At 36.5% G+C, this 17,500-nt stretch overlaps 1 protein-coding gene and 1 long non-coding RNA gene across 2 annotated transcripts in view; one reads left to right on the top strand and one right to left on the bottom strand.

Annotated features, from left to right (window-relative positions):
* Nucleotides 1-3,735, top strand: part of LOC137624590 (uncharacterized) — a 12,875-nt gene extending 9,140 nt beyond the window's left edge. The window contains exon 4 of the mRNA XM_068355537.1: nt 2,071-3,735. Coding sequence (XP_068211638.1) covers nt 2,071-2,943 — 873 coding nt within the window. The 3' untranslated portion in view covers nt 2,944-3,735. The remainder of the gene's footprint in view (nt 1-2,070) is intronic.
* Nucleotides 3,246-6,627, bottom strand: LOC137624591 (uncharacterized). Its single transcript, XR_011040753.1, has 2 exons — nt 6,358-6,627; nt 3,246-6,315 (listed from the first exon to the last, which is right to left on the bottom strand). It is a non-coding gene; the product is annotated as an uncharacterized lncRNA (long non-coding RNA).
* Nucleotides 6,628-17,500: the final 10,873 nt, after the last annotated feature.

The following is a 17,500-nucleotide window of genomic DNA, read 5'->3' as shown; positions in this document are numbered from 1 at the left end:
CCGTTCTAAATATTTAACTTTAAAAGGAGGGAATAGTTTGATTAGTGTACATATGGGTTTTATTATCAGTGATAATCAGACTACTGCATAGATAATGTGGAATGATCTTCCTACTAAGGTTGTTGCATCTGTGGAACTTCAGAAGTTCAAACTTGCAGCAGACTCTAAAATAGCTTACATAAAATAGTTTACATAAAATAGTTTACATATGCAGGATCTGTTTTAATGTAGTTACTATTCTAAAAATGTTTTGTTTTAGTTGCCCATTATTCCTCTCGTGGTTTATTTGTATCCTCGTTTCCTTTCCTCACTAGGCTATTTCTATACTATTGGAGCCCTTGGGCTTATAGCATCCTGCTTTTCCTACTAGGGTTGTAGCTTAGCTAGTAATAATAATAAAACAATAGGATGCACAGTCGGAAAATATATTCATATTAACTATATTAATCTATATATAATATAATTGGCACCCTGTTGTAAAGGAACCAAATTGGTGTAAATCTTTTGGCTGGTAGAACATAGACCATATGCAAAATTTCCAATTGAATTTCAGTCTTTTAAAATAGAAAGTAGGACAAAATGTGTTAAGATTTATACCAGGAAAGACCGGCCACCCATTCTGGAGAGAGAGAGAGAGAGAGAGAGAGAGAGAGAGAGAGAGAGAGAGAGAGAGAGAGAGAGAGTGAGAGAGAGAGAGAGAGAGAGAGAGAGAGAGAGAGAGAGAGAGAGAGAGAGAGACTTGATAATTATCTCTGTGCAAAAAAAGGCAACATAATTTTCTGATTGGTTTCCAGAGTGGCAGTCTAAATCCAACTATTTCTTCCAAGAATTATTCGTGGGAGATATACATGCAGTGTTTTATGTGTCTATGTATGTATATATATATATATATATATATATATATATATATATATATATATATAATATAATATATTATATCCTGAGTGTCTTCATGTGTTTTTATAATTGTGGATACAAAAAATGAAGGTGTATTTAATTAATATCCAAAGTTAACCAATGTTACTTAAATGACCCCACATGAAAGTTCGTAAACACGTATTTTTGATCCAAACAAAAACCAAAGTTGAACCACAGAGAGGCCTTCAGATAACTTGAAAATCAAAGACCTAAAAACCTTCAATCAATGGAGAGAGAGAGAGAGAGAGAGAGAGAGAGAGAGAGAGAGAGAGAGAGACCTCGGATGGCCCAAGATAAGGAACCGTTCACTTTAACTCTATCAATAATTCCATTCGGACAAAATTATTCAATGGTTATGACTTTCCCCTTGGAACCTGAAACTCTATTTCAGAGATAGTTTCTTCCTTTTCTAAAGGTCACGTCATATTTTCAATGTAATACTGATGAAATATTGATGGATCCATGAACATTGACACTGCTCTTATCCAGTCTCGTCCAAAAAAAAAAAAAAAAAAAAAAAAAAATTTGCTATGAGAAATTGAGGATATATAATATCATTAGTTAATTGTATTCCCTATAATGATTTGCTCTTAATTAAGATGAAAATACTGAAGAATGATAAGTTACAGCTGGATAGCTTTGAAACAGGTTACAAGGTATTTAATTATTAGTAACAGGCTGAGAGTAATACAGAAAATGACTCTAGTATGGTCAGTAGAATGCCACTATGGGAGTATATTGGGTAAATCATAGCACTCAATCACTTCTAGAAAGTAACCTTTCTTGTAGAAAAAAAGACGTTGGTTTACATACCCTCTTACAACAGATGTTAAGAAAAATAATGGAGTGTTTTTTCTAAAAAATATATTGAGAAGACGCTTGAATTATCTACTTTAGTATTAGAGGTATTAGAAATGAAGGGTCTAATTAGTGACAGAGATGCATGACACAGTGGGTTTATAGAGGTTCGACAAACTACTGCTAAATTTTTTGTGTAGGTGTATTAAGAAATTGATGTTATGTAAGTTCTCTGCAGAGAGGGTTCATGTATAGTTTTCTGTAAAATCACCATGTGAAAGTAATGAACACCTGTGTTAGTTCCCCAAATTAATCCCTAGTTTCAAAACCTTATTCAAAATCCTCTACTTTCAGATCAAGCCAGCTCTTGAAGGCGTCGAAAGGCAGTACCTAACAGAAGACACAATAGACCCCTCCTGGGCACCCGATCTCTACTACGCAAAGCACAAGGAAGAAGCAGAGTCTATACTGGTGCTAGCCGATATGTGCCAAAGAGGATACAAAGTACAGGATCTCACACAGGGACTGACGGTGGCCCAGGCGAAGTCAGCTCTTGTGGCTATTGCAAACGTCCATGCAGCAGCTCTTACGTTGCAAATCAAGGAGAAAGAGCCACTGTCCCAGAAGTACCCGTATCTTCTGTCGACTGACCAGGCAGTAGAATCCTTCAAATGTTTGATTGACCGAGGCCTTCCATTACTCCTGAAGTTCCTAGAATCCCGCAAGGACCGTGCTGCTGTGCGAAACGGCCTTCAAAAATACTCAGGGAAGGACTCCATCGAAGTCCTCCGAAGTATCTTGGCACCCTCTGATAAGTTAAATACTCTCGTGCACTGCGATTTCTGGTGCAACAACCTCCTGTTCAAGCAAGAAGACGAATCGACCAGATGCTCTATCATCGACTGGCAGATGGTGATGTACGGCCGTCCGGCAATCGACGTGGCCATGCTGATCAGCACGTCCCTAGAGCCCGCCGAGAGGCGCAAGCACGCACAGACGCTCATTTCAGATTACTGGGACGCCTTCATGTCCAGATTAAGCCAGTTCGGTGTCGAGAAGGACGCCATCAAATACACCAAGGAGGATCTGGATGAGGACTACAAAGCTGCCTTGGCTATGTCGGCCTTAGTCGTGGTCGGAAGTGTGGATATTGCCTTAGGATCAGCCGGCAGAGAAGAGCGTGTCCTGAATCTCCTGACGGATCTCATGAACGATGGGATCCTATGAAGAATCTTGCCGAAACAAGAGGCAATCCATTTAATGTAAATACTCGCATTCCCTTAATGATAATTGTTCGCTGATACTCCCACCCTGTATGGATAAGAGCAACGAGCTTAATATGAAAATCTATATGTATTTTGCGGAAGATGTGCCTGAATAAGGATGGAAGGGCTGTAGATCTATCATAATGATTTAGGTTGCACTTATTTCAATGTTAGAGATATTTTCTCATTTCTAAATGGGCATGTCTCCATGAAATGACAATTTTAGTTGAAAAGAAATTATTTTCTATAACACATGAATGATGGATATGATAGGATATTTTAGACATACTTTGTCAAAGATGTAAGAGATTTATCTAAAAAAATATAACTGAAGTAAGGGGCCTAAAGAAGCTTGTTTTTATATTCAAGCTTGAACAATCCACTCAAATTCACTTTACACTTGGAAGGGTTTACTTGGCATGTTACAAAATAATTTAACCGCCACTGAACGCAAGTGCATCAACTATTCTCTCTACTCCAAGAATTAGTTCTCATAATCAAATAGGAATTGGCAGTTGGCATGAATGTAGAATGCTTCACCAGTTAGACTAAAGGATACTAGAACATTATACTGAAAGCCACATTTTTCAATTTCTCTCCGGAGTTAGCTGGGCAGTGCACATCCAGTATTTCTTTGCTTCTACATATCCAGTTACTGCAAATAGATTTTATTTTACAATCAGAGGACATCAAACTGGAGGCCACGAAGATATAGATAGCTGACTTCACCTAAACCTTATATTTATAAGAAAAAAATTGAGGTATAAATCTCAAGCTAGCCATGTATCTAAACATATATGATCACTGGATCTCAGTCCTGACAATTTATGTCAAAGTAAAAATGGGAGATAGATACCCATTTTAGTAATCTTATATTAAAAAAAAAAAATATCTTGAGAAACCTTTGGGTCAAATAGAATGGATTCGATTAATCACAACTTTTACTAACCATCTTCAATGAAAACTACCGATATGTCTTCATATTTGCTTTCAAGAATGAGAACGACAGCTTAAGTAAAGTAAAGGAGTAATGATAATGGTCACACATTTTGTCAACCACGTTAATATAGTTCTTTTTTCTTCTCTCAAAAATGCATTTGCTCACATCTATTTACACTCTTAAACACTAGGTAGGTGCTAGGATTTCTGCTCAATTTAAATTTCTTGTAAAAACATTGGCAAAGCAAATCTACAATTCTCCACTACTGTAACATCACTCGAAAATATTGGTCCAGATGATGCTTAGAATGTATTTCTAGTTTAGAAAGGAAGCCTTATTTTACTTTTAATAGTTTTATTCTAATTTTCATATTCTTTAGAGGTTAACAGCAATAACCAAGGCCTCTCTATAGTTTCATAAATAAGGGATTTAGTGATTTTATCGCGACCCAATAAAGGCTATACATGTTTAAGACTCCAAAATGACAAAAAGTAAAGATTTTCCAGAGTAGATAAACTAGAAACTTCAGATTTTCAACGAAAATACACTCAACTAAATTCAGAAGAGAAATGAAAGGCATTTTACGAGAATGATGCAACGTATGTGAACACATTACAGGTTCCTCATAATAAATTTCTCATTTACCTTTTTTGACCCGAAGATAATGGTAACTGAAAGATAACTCGCCTTTAAGAACAGCACTTTCTTTTTTGTTATAACTGATCCTTCTTTAATGGATAATCATCACTCTCTAGAACCGAATATGAACACAAATACCCTACTTACATTCTTAAGAAGAATGCCATTATCATTATGATAGTTGATGATATGCTCAATTTGTTCTTAGTTGTACTGTATGACTAACTAATGTCTTTTCTTAGTCAACTTATTCATCCCTCTCTCTATTCTTATCGTGCTTCCTGGCAAACGTTGGTTTACAGTTTACTGGCAAACGTTGTTAGCGGTCAGAAATTAATTATACAGTTCATCTTTCAGTATATTTTATGGATTACTAAAGAAGAGATGATAAAATGTTTCACATTTTCACCTTCAAGTAAATCATAACATCTTTAGTAGAAACACCAGTGACTCATTGATAATTCTTAAGAGATCGATCTTTCCAATTTACAAGTGACATCTTTTGTTCTTCACTTTAATTTTGAGTAGTCTACAAAGTTGAACAATTTAGTAAAAAACCGGTAAAAGTCTAAATCTTCATCACTTTCCCTACTGGACATAATACAAATGCTGTAGATACATCAAACAAAAAGTCTATATTCCAGGCCAAGTGAATCCAGAGCGCTCTGTAGCCGAACAGACATATTACAAAGCACAAAATTATACTCTTGAAAATAATAATCTTTAAAGAAAAGTCTAAATATTTCGAAAGGTTTAGCAACAAGGATGCTTATATTACGCAATTCTAATAAATATGAAAAAAGAAAAAGTTAAAAATACCTTATTTAAAAGTTGATTTTGTAACATTTTGTAACCTAGTGTAAAGCGAGAAATCTATAGAAGGTATTACACTGGGCTGGATATATTCCTCTCGTAATGGGATATATCCTATTCCTATTTAAAAAAAAAGAAGAAAAGATACAGCAGATTGATAAAATCGAATATATTCTGTTTGTCATCGCAATGAGAGGGAATTTATTCTGTTCGCGGTCATGATAAAAGGAGATATATTCTATTTGCAATTGCGATAAAAGGTGATATGTTCTGTTTGCTATTGTGATAAAAGGAGATATATTCTGTTTGTAATTGCGATAAAAGGAGATATATTCTATTCGCGCCCGCGATAAAAGGGATAATCTCTTCGCGGCCGCGATAAAAGGATATATTCTATTTGCAATGGAAAGGGATATACTCTGTTCGCGGCCGCGATAAAAGGCTATTCTATTCGCGATCGCGATAAAAAGAGAATAGATTCTGTTTGCGATCGCGATAAAGGGATGATATATTCTGTTCGTGATCGTGATAAAATGGAATTTATTCTGTTGGCGATGGCATTAAAAGGGGATATATTCTGATCGTGATAAAAGGGAATTTATTTTGCTCACGATTGCTATAAACGGATATATTCTGTTTGCGTACAAAACAGATCGATTAAGAGGGATATAATCCGTTCGATACCTATATTGCACTGGACAAGTAATTAAGTAAGTTTGTAAGTGTTCTTGGCGGTGTCTGTGTTCATATAGTTATGACTTTTGTCGGCCCCACCTGGCCTTTTGTCGGCCACACCTGGCCTTTTGTCGGTCACACCCGACCTTTGGTCGGCCCCATCTGGCCTTTTGTCTGCCCCATCTGGCCATTTGTCGGCCCCATCTGGCCATTTGTCGGCCCCACCTGGCCTTCTGTCGGCCCCACCTGGCCTTTTGTCGGCCACACCTGGCCTTTTGTCGGCCCCAAATGGCCATATGTCGGCCCCACCTGGCCTTTTGTCGGCCCCACCTGGCCTTTTGTCGGCCCCACCTGGCCAAATCTTGCTTCTCTGGACCCTTGCTTGTATGCCCACACCAATTGCTGACATATTTATCATGTATTTCTGTACTCACTGCTATGAAGCAAATGTAAAAAAAAAAAAAAAAAAATACGAAAAAGAACATTATTATGTTTTGTGGAAATGATTTATATGAATTTTTCGATCCCCTTTATTTTTAGATATTGTTGAAGTTCTGTAATGAAATAATAAAAAGAATTGCTAATTTTACTTTAGAATTGTTTCCATGCATTTACCTTTAGTTTTATAAAAGAGTTGATATTTGTAGACTTCTATATCATATTTAAGTCAAATAGTGTTTTCCATACACAAAGTCAGCATAATGTAAATAGTATTCCTGTCTGATAAAGGATATTCCTTGAAATTTAAAGTAAAGAAAAATATTATTATTATTACTTCCTAAGGTACAACCCTAGTTAGAAAGCAAGATGCTACAAGCCCAAGGGCTCCAACAGGCAAAATAGCCCAGTAAGAAAAGGGAATAAAGAAACTGATAGAATAATGTGCCTGAGTGTATCCTCAGGAAAGAGAACTCACTCAAGACAGTGGAAGACCATGGTACAGGGGCTAGGGCGCTACCCAAGACTAGAGAACAATGATTTGATTTTGGAGTCTCTTTCTCCAAGAAAAACTGCTTACCATAGCTAAAAGAGTCTCTATTACCCTTACCAAGAGGAAAGTAGCCACTGAACAATTACAGTGCAGTGGAGAAGATTTTTTTTTTCGGTTATCTTAAGTGTTGTCAGGTGTATGAGAATGTGTTAAGAATAGACCAGACTTATACGGTATATGTACAGGCAAAGGAAAATGAGCCGTAACCAGAGGGGGTTGCAACGTAGTACTATCTGGTCAGTCAAAGCACCCAACAACTCTAGCGGTAGTACCTCAACGGGTGGCTGGTGTCTTTTTATTCGAACCAGCATTTAATTTTACTATCGTTATATTCAGAGCACTTTTTACTGGAAATTTAATGGCATCAAGTGTGAAAAGGGAGTTACTTAGAAATGCCAACTCAAGAGTAGAACGACATAATGTACTGCTTTACACGACTTCACAAAGATGACACTGAATGAAGAAAGAACCTATTGACAATATTTTCAGAGAGCCTCACAGGTGCCTATGGTACATCTCCGCGAACTTGGAAGGTAAAGCTAACAAGGTAGCTGATGCCCTCTCCCTAGCTTTGCAGTATTATTATTATTATTACTACTTGCTCAGCCACAGCCCTAGTTGGAAAAGCAGGATGATATAAGCCCAAGGGCTCCAACAGGGAAAATAGCTCAGTGGGGAAAGGAAAAAAGGAAAATGAAATATTTCAGAAAGAGTAACAACGTTAAAATAAATATCTCCTATATAAACTATAAAAACTTTAACAAAACAAGAGGAAGAGAAATAAGATAAAAGAGTGTGCTCGAGTGTACCGTCAAGCAAGAGAACTCTAAACCAAGGCAGTGGAAGACTATGGTACAAAGGTTATGGCACTACCCAAGACTAGAGAACAATGGTTTGATTTTGGAGTGTCCTTCTCCTAGAAGAGCTGCTTACCATAGCTAAAGAGTCTCTTCTACCCTTACCAAGAGGAAAGTGGCCACTGAACAATTACAGTGGAGTAACCCCTTTAGTGAAGAAGAATTATTTGGTAACTGTGTTGTCAGGTGTATGAGGACAGAGGAAAATATGTAAAGAATAGGCCAGACTATTCAGTGTGTGTGTAGGAAAAGGGAAAATGAACCGTAACCAGAGAGAAGGATCCAATGTAGTACAGCCTGGCCAGTCAAAAGATCCCATAACTCTCTAGCGGTAGTATCTCAACGGGTGGCTGGTGCCTTGGCCAACCTACTACCTACTAGGAGTAACAACTCGGGCACAAAACATCTACTTATCAAATAAAATAAAACTAAGTTAAAATTAAGTTTAAATGAATATTTTTCGTATCCCAATTCTAATAACTTAACAAAGGAACACATGCAAATAATAAAAACTGATTAACGTGTAATTTTTATCAATGAGATAAAATCCTATTTCAAAGAAGCATTAAACGAGAGAGTAAAAATTATGCAATAATCGAGCACGAGAATTTACGAAAAAAATACAGAAAAATATTCAAAAAGCAACGTCAAAGCAAATTATAATATTCATTGATATTGGTCAATTTGTTGAATATAAGACAGGTTTTGCAACCAGGAAGCTATTCACGTGTATATGTATGTGTATATATATATATATATATATATATATATATATATATATATATATATATATATATATATATATATATATATATATATATATATATATATATATGCAGAAGAACCACAGGGAAAATGAAAATACGAAATATAAGATTAAGTCCTGACTAGTTTGGACTTCATCTTGTATTTCGTATTATCATTTTCCCCGTGGTTCTTCTGCATCTGAACATCACGTTTTCCTGTGATTTTTACGCATATATATATATATATATATATATATATATATATATATATATATATATATATATATAGGTCTGTATATTTATGAATACATGCATACTAGTATATATGCACGTGATACCCTTCTTACACTTTCCAAGATATCAATCTCTGGTACCATCGTCAAGTTAGTTGACTATGCATGCTACATAAGATTTTTCTTTACTCAGATCCCCCATTGCCCTAAGATCTTCCAAGACTACTGTGTACCCTCCCGTACGTATCATTATAGTCCATTTCTTTTAGCGATGCAGATTTGCACCGACTCGCAGCGGTGCCCTTTTAGCTCGGAAAAGTTTCCTGATCGCTGATTGGTTGGACAAGATCATTCTAACCAATCAGCGATCAGGAAACTTTTCCGAGCTAAAAGGGCACCGCCGCGAGTCGGTGCAAATGTGCATCGCTAAAAGAAATGGACTATAGGTATGTATGCAGCTAGCTACTTCTAACAACCATACCTTCTCCATCAATACTACACAGTAATCTAGTTGACCAGATTGGAGAATAACAATTTCATACTTTTGTAAATATTTTTCTATTGAGCTTGTTGAAATACATCTCGCTTTATAGTTTATATATGACTGATCTAATTCAATGTTGTTATTAATCTTAAAATATTTCATCCTATCTACTAATTACATATATGTAGCTTGTTTATTTGCTATTCCCTTTCCTCACTGGGCTACTTTCTCTATTAGATCCAGCCCTTGGGATTGGTAGCATTTTGGTTTTTCAACCAGGGTTGTAGCTTGGCTAATAATAATAATAATAATAATAATAATAATAACAATAATATTATATATATATATATATATATATATATATATATATACATATATACTTGCATACATTACATACATACATACATACATACATATATACATATATATATAAATATATATATATATATATATATATATATATATATACATATATACTTGCATACATTACATACATACATACATACATATATACATATATATATATATATATATATATACATATATATATATATATATATATATATATATATATATATATATATATATACTTCATTAACAGGTAGAAAAACGAAAGTAGCATACATAATAGTTATAACACCATGACAAAAGAAATATGGGATATAAAGCCAGTGTGACAACAGGATTACACGTGTGTGAATATCCTAACGGAATGGGAAATGTTACATGTGCATGTCAAGTTGAGAACCATATAAGTGACTGTGAATGAGGCAAATTAGTCGCTTAGAGACAAACATTTGGTTAAGAATGATGTGTGTGATATGATAAAATCAACCTTGGCACTTCGACAGCTCGTAAAACATGGGCATTATGTTAGAGTTTCGGCCATTAAGAAAATAACAGTAACTCTAGTCAATTTCTTTTAGCGAGGCATATTTGCACCGACTCGCAGCGGTGCCCCTTTAGCTCGGAAAAGTTTCCTGATCGGTGATTGGTTGGACAAGATAATTCTAACCAATCAGCGATCAGGAAACTTTTCCGAGCTAAAACGGCACCGTTGCGAGTCTGTGCAAATCTGCCTCGCTAAGAAAAATGGACTATAGAGGAGCACTTAGTACAGCGCAGACCTCCACCGCGGCAGCTCAATTCTCGACCTTTTGCTTGACCATGACCTTGACCTTTGACCATGACCTTGACCTTTGACCATGACCTTAATCTTTGAAACATATTATGGGTCTTATGTTAAGAGTTTCGGCCATTAAGAAAATAATAGTAACTAGAGGGGCACTTGGTACATCGCAGACCTCCAATGCGCCAGCTCAATTCTCGACCTTTTGCTTGACCATGACCTTGACCTTTGATCATGACCTTAATCTTTGAAACATATTATGGGCCTTATGTTAAGAGTTTCGGCCAATAAGAAAATAATAGTAACTAGAGGGGCACTTAGTACAGCGCAGACCTCCACCGCGGCAGCTCAATTCTCGACCTTTTGCTTTACCATGACCTTGACATTTGACCATGACCTTGACCTTTGACCATGACCTTCTAAAATTTCAATATAACAGTTAATCCCTGCAGGTTTTATTACTCTACGATTAAAATTGTGGCCAAGAAGCTGTTCACAAACACACACACAACCAGAAGGGAAAACATAACCTCCTTCTAACTTCGTTGGCGGGAGTAATAATAGTTAAGTCATACCAGTTGTTTACTAAAATGTAGAATTCTGAGAAAAAAAAATGAAAACAAGGTAAATCATTCACAAAATTATGAGACATATGTTAAGTTCCGGTCATTATGCAAAAGACTATCGTAATTCCTTAAGTAAAGAAAGAATGAAAGAACAAGAAAATATTTTCCTATGAAATTCCGGGTCTCATGCATAAAATCATTTCTGTTGCCAGTTCAGAAAAGCCGAAAAATACTCTCTCTCCCCCTCTCTCTCTCTCTCTCTCTCTCTCTCTCTCTCTCTCTCTCTCTCTCTCTCTCTCTCTCTCTCTCTCTCATGAATAATTTAGTAACGCTGAAAGAAAGTGAATGATGTCAATTGATTCGTTAATATTCATGACTCTTAGAATGTGTGTGTGTGCGTGCGTGCGTGCGTGCGTGTATGTGTGTGTGTATCCTTGATGCTAATGTAATCACGACTAAAGTCAAGTAGCTAATTACTGGGAATTTAACTGTCAAAACCATGTTTCTCTCTCTCTTTAAAATCGTGAACTACAATCTAGTTCTTGAAGCGTCAACGAGTCGAAATAACAAGTTTTCCATTTAGAAATCATAGCTGACCTATCCTTTTGTAACGATCCAGGGAAACGCAAAAGAGCAAAAAATTGTCTTTCTGATGGTATAAAGGTTTAAGGACAGCTCATAAATAAATGGCAGAAGCAAGGGACAGTGATATTCCCCTATCAAGTAGGATAAAGCCCTAGAGACTGACCATATATAAATATGATCAGCGACCAAGACCCCTGTGACGGGCCGAGAGAAGGTTGTGACTCAAAGACAGTATGAAAGCAACTGAGTGAGTTTATTATTGAACGCTCTCCTTTATATAAACAAGCTCAAGGCAACAGGAAATTTCATGTTAAAAAATCGACACCGTTACCATTGAGAAAAAAAGACATGTTTTTCAGGTTCTTTTTAGTGCGAGGAGAGAGCGAAGATACAAGCACAAAATGAACTATGTACGATCGTGTGACACATGGTTGGTACACCCTCTCCACCCAAGCTAGGACAAAGGAGGGCCAGGCAATGGCTGCTGATGAATCAGCAAGAAGACCCATAGGCTCCCCAAATCGCCCATCCATAGCTCACAAGGTTGGTGAGGTTGCAGAGGCCAAAGAAACTAACGAGTCTGAAAGGGACTCAAATCCCAGTCTAGCAATCATCAGTCAGGGACGTAGCTCACAAGGTTGGTGAGGTTGCAGAGGCCAAAGAAGCTAACGAGTCTGAGAGGAACTCAAATCCCAGTCTAGCAATCATCAGTCAGGGACGTAGCTCACAAGGTTGGTGAGGTTGCAGAGGCCATAGAAGCTAACGAGTCTGAGAGGAACTCAAATCCCAGTCTAGCAATCATCAGTCAGGGACGTAGCTCACAAGGTTGGTGAGGTTGCAGAGGCCAAAGAAGCTAACGAGTCTGAGAGGAACTCAAATCCCAGTCTAGCAATCATCAGTCAGGGACGTAGCTCACAAGGTTGGTGAGGTTGCAGAGGCCATAGAAGCTAACGAGTCTGAGAGGAACTCAAATCCCAGTCTAGCAATCATCAGTCAGGGACGTAGCTCACAAGGTTGGTGAGGTTGCAGAGGCCAAAGAAGCTAACGAGTCTGAGAGGAACTCAAATCCCAGTCTAGCAATCATCAGTCAGGGACGTAGCTCACAAGGTTGGTGAGGTTGCAGAGGCCAAAGAAGCTAACGAGTCTGAGAGGAACTCAAATCCCAGTCTAGCAATCATCAGTCAGGGACGTAGCTCACAAGGTTGGTGAGGTTGCAGAGGCCAAAGAAGCTAACGAGTCTGAGAGGAACTCAAATCCCAGTCTAGCAATCATCAGTCAGGGACGTAGCTCACAAGGTTGGTGAGGTTGCAGAGGCCAAAGAAACTAACGAGTCTGAAAGGGACTCATATCCCAGTCTAGCAATCATCAGTCAGGGACGTCACCAAATCGGTAAGATGAATAATAGAAGGTAAGAAAAAAAATTGCAATTCTATTCTTAATTCTCTTCGATGAACTAAGAGTGATCAACCAAAAGTGTGTATAGCATTCATCGGCACTAAACAAGCGGTTCAATGGTTTCTAAGTAGTCTATTAAGGAAAGCATTCAAACTAGAGAAGCACTCAGTAGAACGCAGACCTCCCCTACAACAGCTTATCTCTCGACCTTGGCCTTGACCTTTGACCTTAACATGTATTAATTGGCGTGGATTTTCATACACTCAAATATGAACCAAGTTTGAAGACTGACAACGATGTCTAAACTTATGGCGGATTGCGTGAATTGGTCATTTTACTTGACCTTTAACCTTGACCTTACAAAATTTAATAATTTCCAGCTTTTTACATAAAAGTTAATACCTGCAAGTTCCATTACTCTACGATTAATATTGTGCCAGGAAGCTGTTCACAATCAAACACACAAACAGAGCGAAAACATAGCCTCCTTCCAACTTTGATGGCGGAAGTAATTAACGTTACATTAACCAATATCCAATCATTAAACATTAATTAATTCTTATTCATACTTATAGGTAGTAGGTTGGCCAGGGCACCAGCCACCCGTTGAGATACTACCGCTAGAGAGTTATGGGGTCTTTTGACTGGCCAGACAGTACTACATTGGATCCTCCTCTCTGGTTACGGTTCATTTTCCCTTTGCCTACATACACACTGAATAGTCTGGCATATTCTTTACATATTCTCCTCTATCCTCATACACCTGACAACACAGATTACCAAACAATTCTTCATCACCCAAGGGGTTACTGCACTGTAATTGTTCAGTGCCACTTTCCTCTTGGTAAGGGTAGAAGAGACTCTTTAGCTATGGTAAGCAGCTCTTCTAGGAGAAGGACACTCCAAAATCAAACCACTGTTCTCTAGTCTTGGGTAGTGCCATAGCCTCTGTACCATGGCCTTTCACTGTCTTGGGTTAGAGTTCTCTTGCTTGAGGGTACACTCGAGCACACTCTCCTATCTTATTTCTCTTCCTCTTGTTTTGTTAAAGTTTTTATAGTTTATATAGGAGATATTTATAGTTGTTACTCTTCTTAGAATATTTTATTTTCCTTTTTTCCTTTCCGCACTGAGCTATTTTCCCTGTTGGAGCCCCTGGGCTTATAGCATACTGCTTTTCCAACTAGGGTTGTAGCTTAGTAAGTAATAATAATAATAATAATAATATATTTATAATGCCAAGAAGACTATTTATATGATGCTAATCAGCTTCAACAAAATTTTCCTCTATATGGCATTTTTTTTTTTTTAAGAATTCCAAAATATTTGACATTTTCCTGTAAAGGAAACGCTTCCGTTATGTGTCCCTTACGTGAGAGGGAGGACTTTATCGTCAGCCTTTTAGGGTTATTTTTAAGGAGAAATTGCCGTGGGTACGGTTAAAGTTCATTGCTTTTCGAAGCAAAGAGAAGGTAGCACGCACGCACCCACGAATGGGAGAATTATTATTATTATTATTATCATTATTATTATTATTACTAGCCAAGCTACAACCCTAGTTGGAAAAGCAAGATGCTATTAGCCCAAGGGCTCCAATAGGGAAAAATAGCCCAGTGAGGAAAGGAAATAAGGAAATAAATAAATGATGAGAATAAATTAACAATAAACCATTCTAAAAAACAGTAACAACGTCAAAACACATATGTCCTATATAAACTATTAACAACGTCAAAAACATGTTATATATTACTTTCGTTAAATGCTAGAGCAATTGAAATGTGTCAATGCAATACACAACAGTTATCATCAAATATAACAAATAAAACAAAGTTGATTAAGTAGTGCTTCTTATGTAACAACGTTCCAATTACCTCAAAGTAAGAAGTGAACTGTTCATGATAAAAGTTAAAATACAAATCTATTACGAACGATTTTAACAATCCTAAGGGATAGCATACTCCCTGTCCAAACAGTTTCTACACCCTTATTATAAAGGTTTGTCTCTCGGTTAATAGGTATAGATAAAATCTCGCTGGATCATTTACATTATTTGATAACTTGTGATATTTCCTCAATCTTAGAGTACAGAAGGCCCTCCTAGCTTAAGAACAAATAGGTTTCAAGAATCTGTTTTATATGTCGATTGTTAAATTTTATTATTATTATTATTATTATTATTATTATTACTATCCAAGCTACAACCCTAGTTGGAAAAGCAAGATGCTATAAGCCCAGGGGCTCCAACAGGGAAAAATAGCCCAGTGAGGAAAGGAAATAAGGAAATAAATAAATGAAGAGAACAAATTAACAATAAATCATTCTAAAATAAGTAACAACGTCAAAACAGACATGTCATATATAAACTATTACCAACATCAAAAACAAATATGTCATAAATAAACTATAAAAAGACTCATGTCCGCCTGTAGAATAAGCTTTAACCTAACTCGCACGCCTACAACGTTTAGCTTCAAAAGTCGAGAAATAGGTTTTTAATTTGAAATAAAACTGTTATGTTCATAGCTCTATCACCAGCGTAATGGGTGATTTGAAATCCAAAACAAACAAATCGCCACCATCATCCTAATCACAGCAGAGAAAGAGAAGACAATATTGCATTCAAAACCAGGGTTGCCATTAGTACGATAAATATCGTACAAGTACGATTATTTTGGGTCCAGTACGATGTACGATACATACCTTAGGTATATACAGTATATATATATATATATATATATATATATATATATATATATATATATATATATATATATATATATATATATACCTTGAAATAAGTTATTTATGTTACTCCTTGATAATCATGTTGAAAGTGTGTACAATTGTTTTGGTTAGTAAAACGATAATTTTTAGGTTTATGTACGATTATCCAAGGGAAATAATCTGGTAACCCTGTTCAAAACTCCCTCCTCACTCTGTGCAACCATTAAAACGAGGCAGTCCATCCGAAATGGAAGGGATGGACTCTCCTCGCTGTCCAATTCACCTTTTTATTGCTCTACATAGTGCTCTGTTAGCGCTGGGCCATTAGAAGAAGATCGATAGTTGGGGAAGGGTGCACCTTTTTCCCCCTATCTACAATTTTGCAAGGAGTATTTCTACGTTGACTTCTGGAGGGCTACAGGAATAGACATTTCCTCTAATAGTCTGTATAATAAGGGGCAAGTGTCTAGGTGTATATGTATGTATATGTATATGTATATGTATATATATATATATATATATATATATATATATATATATATATATATATATATATATATATATATATATATATATATATATATATATTCCGGTACGATCCTTCGATGGAAAACTCAAGTCCACAGGTTCAGGTACGATCTTTCAATTAAAGGATGAAGTCCGCAGGTTCAGGTAGACCCTTTAATGGCAAAATGAAGGCCACAGGTTCAGGTACGATTTTTCAATTAAAGGATGAAATCTACAGGTTCAGGTACGATCCTTTAATGGCAAAATGAAGTCCATAGGTTCAGGTACGATTTTTCAATTAAAGGATGAAATCTACAGGTTCAGGTACGATCCTTTAATGGCAAAATGAAGTCCATAGGTTCAGGTACGATTTTTCAATTAAAGGATAAAATCCACAGGTTCAGGTACGATCCTTTAATGGCAAAATGAAGTCCATAGGTTCTGGTATGATTTTACAATTAAAGGATAAAATCTACAGGTTCAGGTAGACCCTTTAATGGATAAATGAAGTCCACAGGTTCAGGTACGATTTTTCAATTAAAGGATAAAATCTACAGGTTCAGGTACGATCCTTTAAAGGCAAAATGAAGTCCACAGGTTCAGGTACGATTTTTCAATTAAAGGATAAAATCTACAGGTTCAGGTACGATCCTTTAATGGCAAAATGAAGTCCATAGGTTCAGGTACGATTTTTCAACTAAAGGATAAAATCCACAGGTTCAGGTACGATCCTTTAATGGCAAAATGAAGTCCACAGGTTCAGGTATGATTTTACAATTAAAGGATAAAATCTACAAGTTCAGGTAGACCCTTTAATGGATAAATGAAGTCCACAGGTTCAGGTACGATTTTTCAATTAAAGGATAAAATCTACAGGTTCAGGTACGATCCTTTAAAGGCAAAATGAAGTCCACAGGTTCAGGTACGATTTTTCAATTAAAGGATAAAATCTACAGGTTCAGGTACGATCCTTTAATGGCAAAATGAAGTCCACAGGTCCACAGGTTCAGGTAAGATTTTTCAATTAAAGGGTAAAATCTACATGTTCAGGTACGATCCTCTAATGGATAAATGAAGTCCACAGGTTCAGTTACAATCACCCAATTGAAGGATGAAGTCTACAGTCTCAGGTACAATCCTTTAATGGCAAAATGAAGTCCTCAGGTTGTTATTATCATTATTATTATTATTACTAGCCAAGCAAGATGCTATAAGCCCAATGGCTCCAATAGGGA

Source organism: Palaemon carinicauda, chromosome 31 (genome assembly GCF_036898095.1).
Source record: "Palaemon carinicauda isolate YSFRI2023 chromosome 31, ASM3689809v2, whole genome shotgun sequence".
Lineage (NCBI taxonomy): Eukaryota > Metazoa > Arthropoda > Malacostraca > Decapoda > Palaemonidae > Palaemon > Palaemon carinicauda.
The sequence above is the reverse complement of the archived record's forward strand: the minus strand, read 5'-3'. Positions and strand labels throughout refer to the sequence as shown.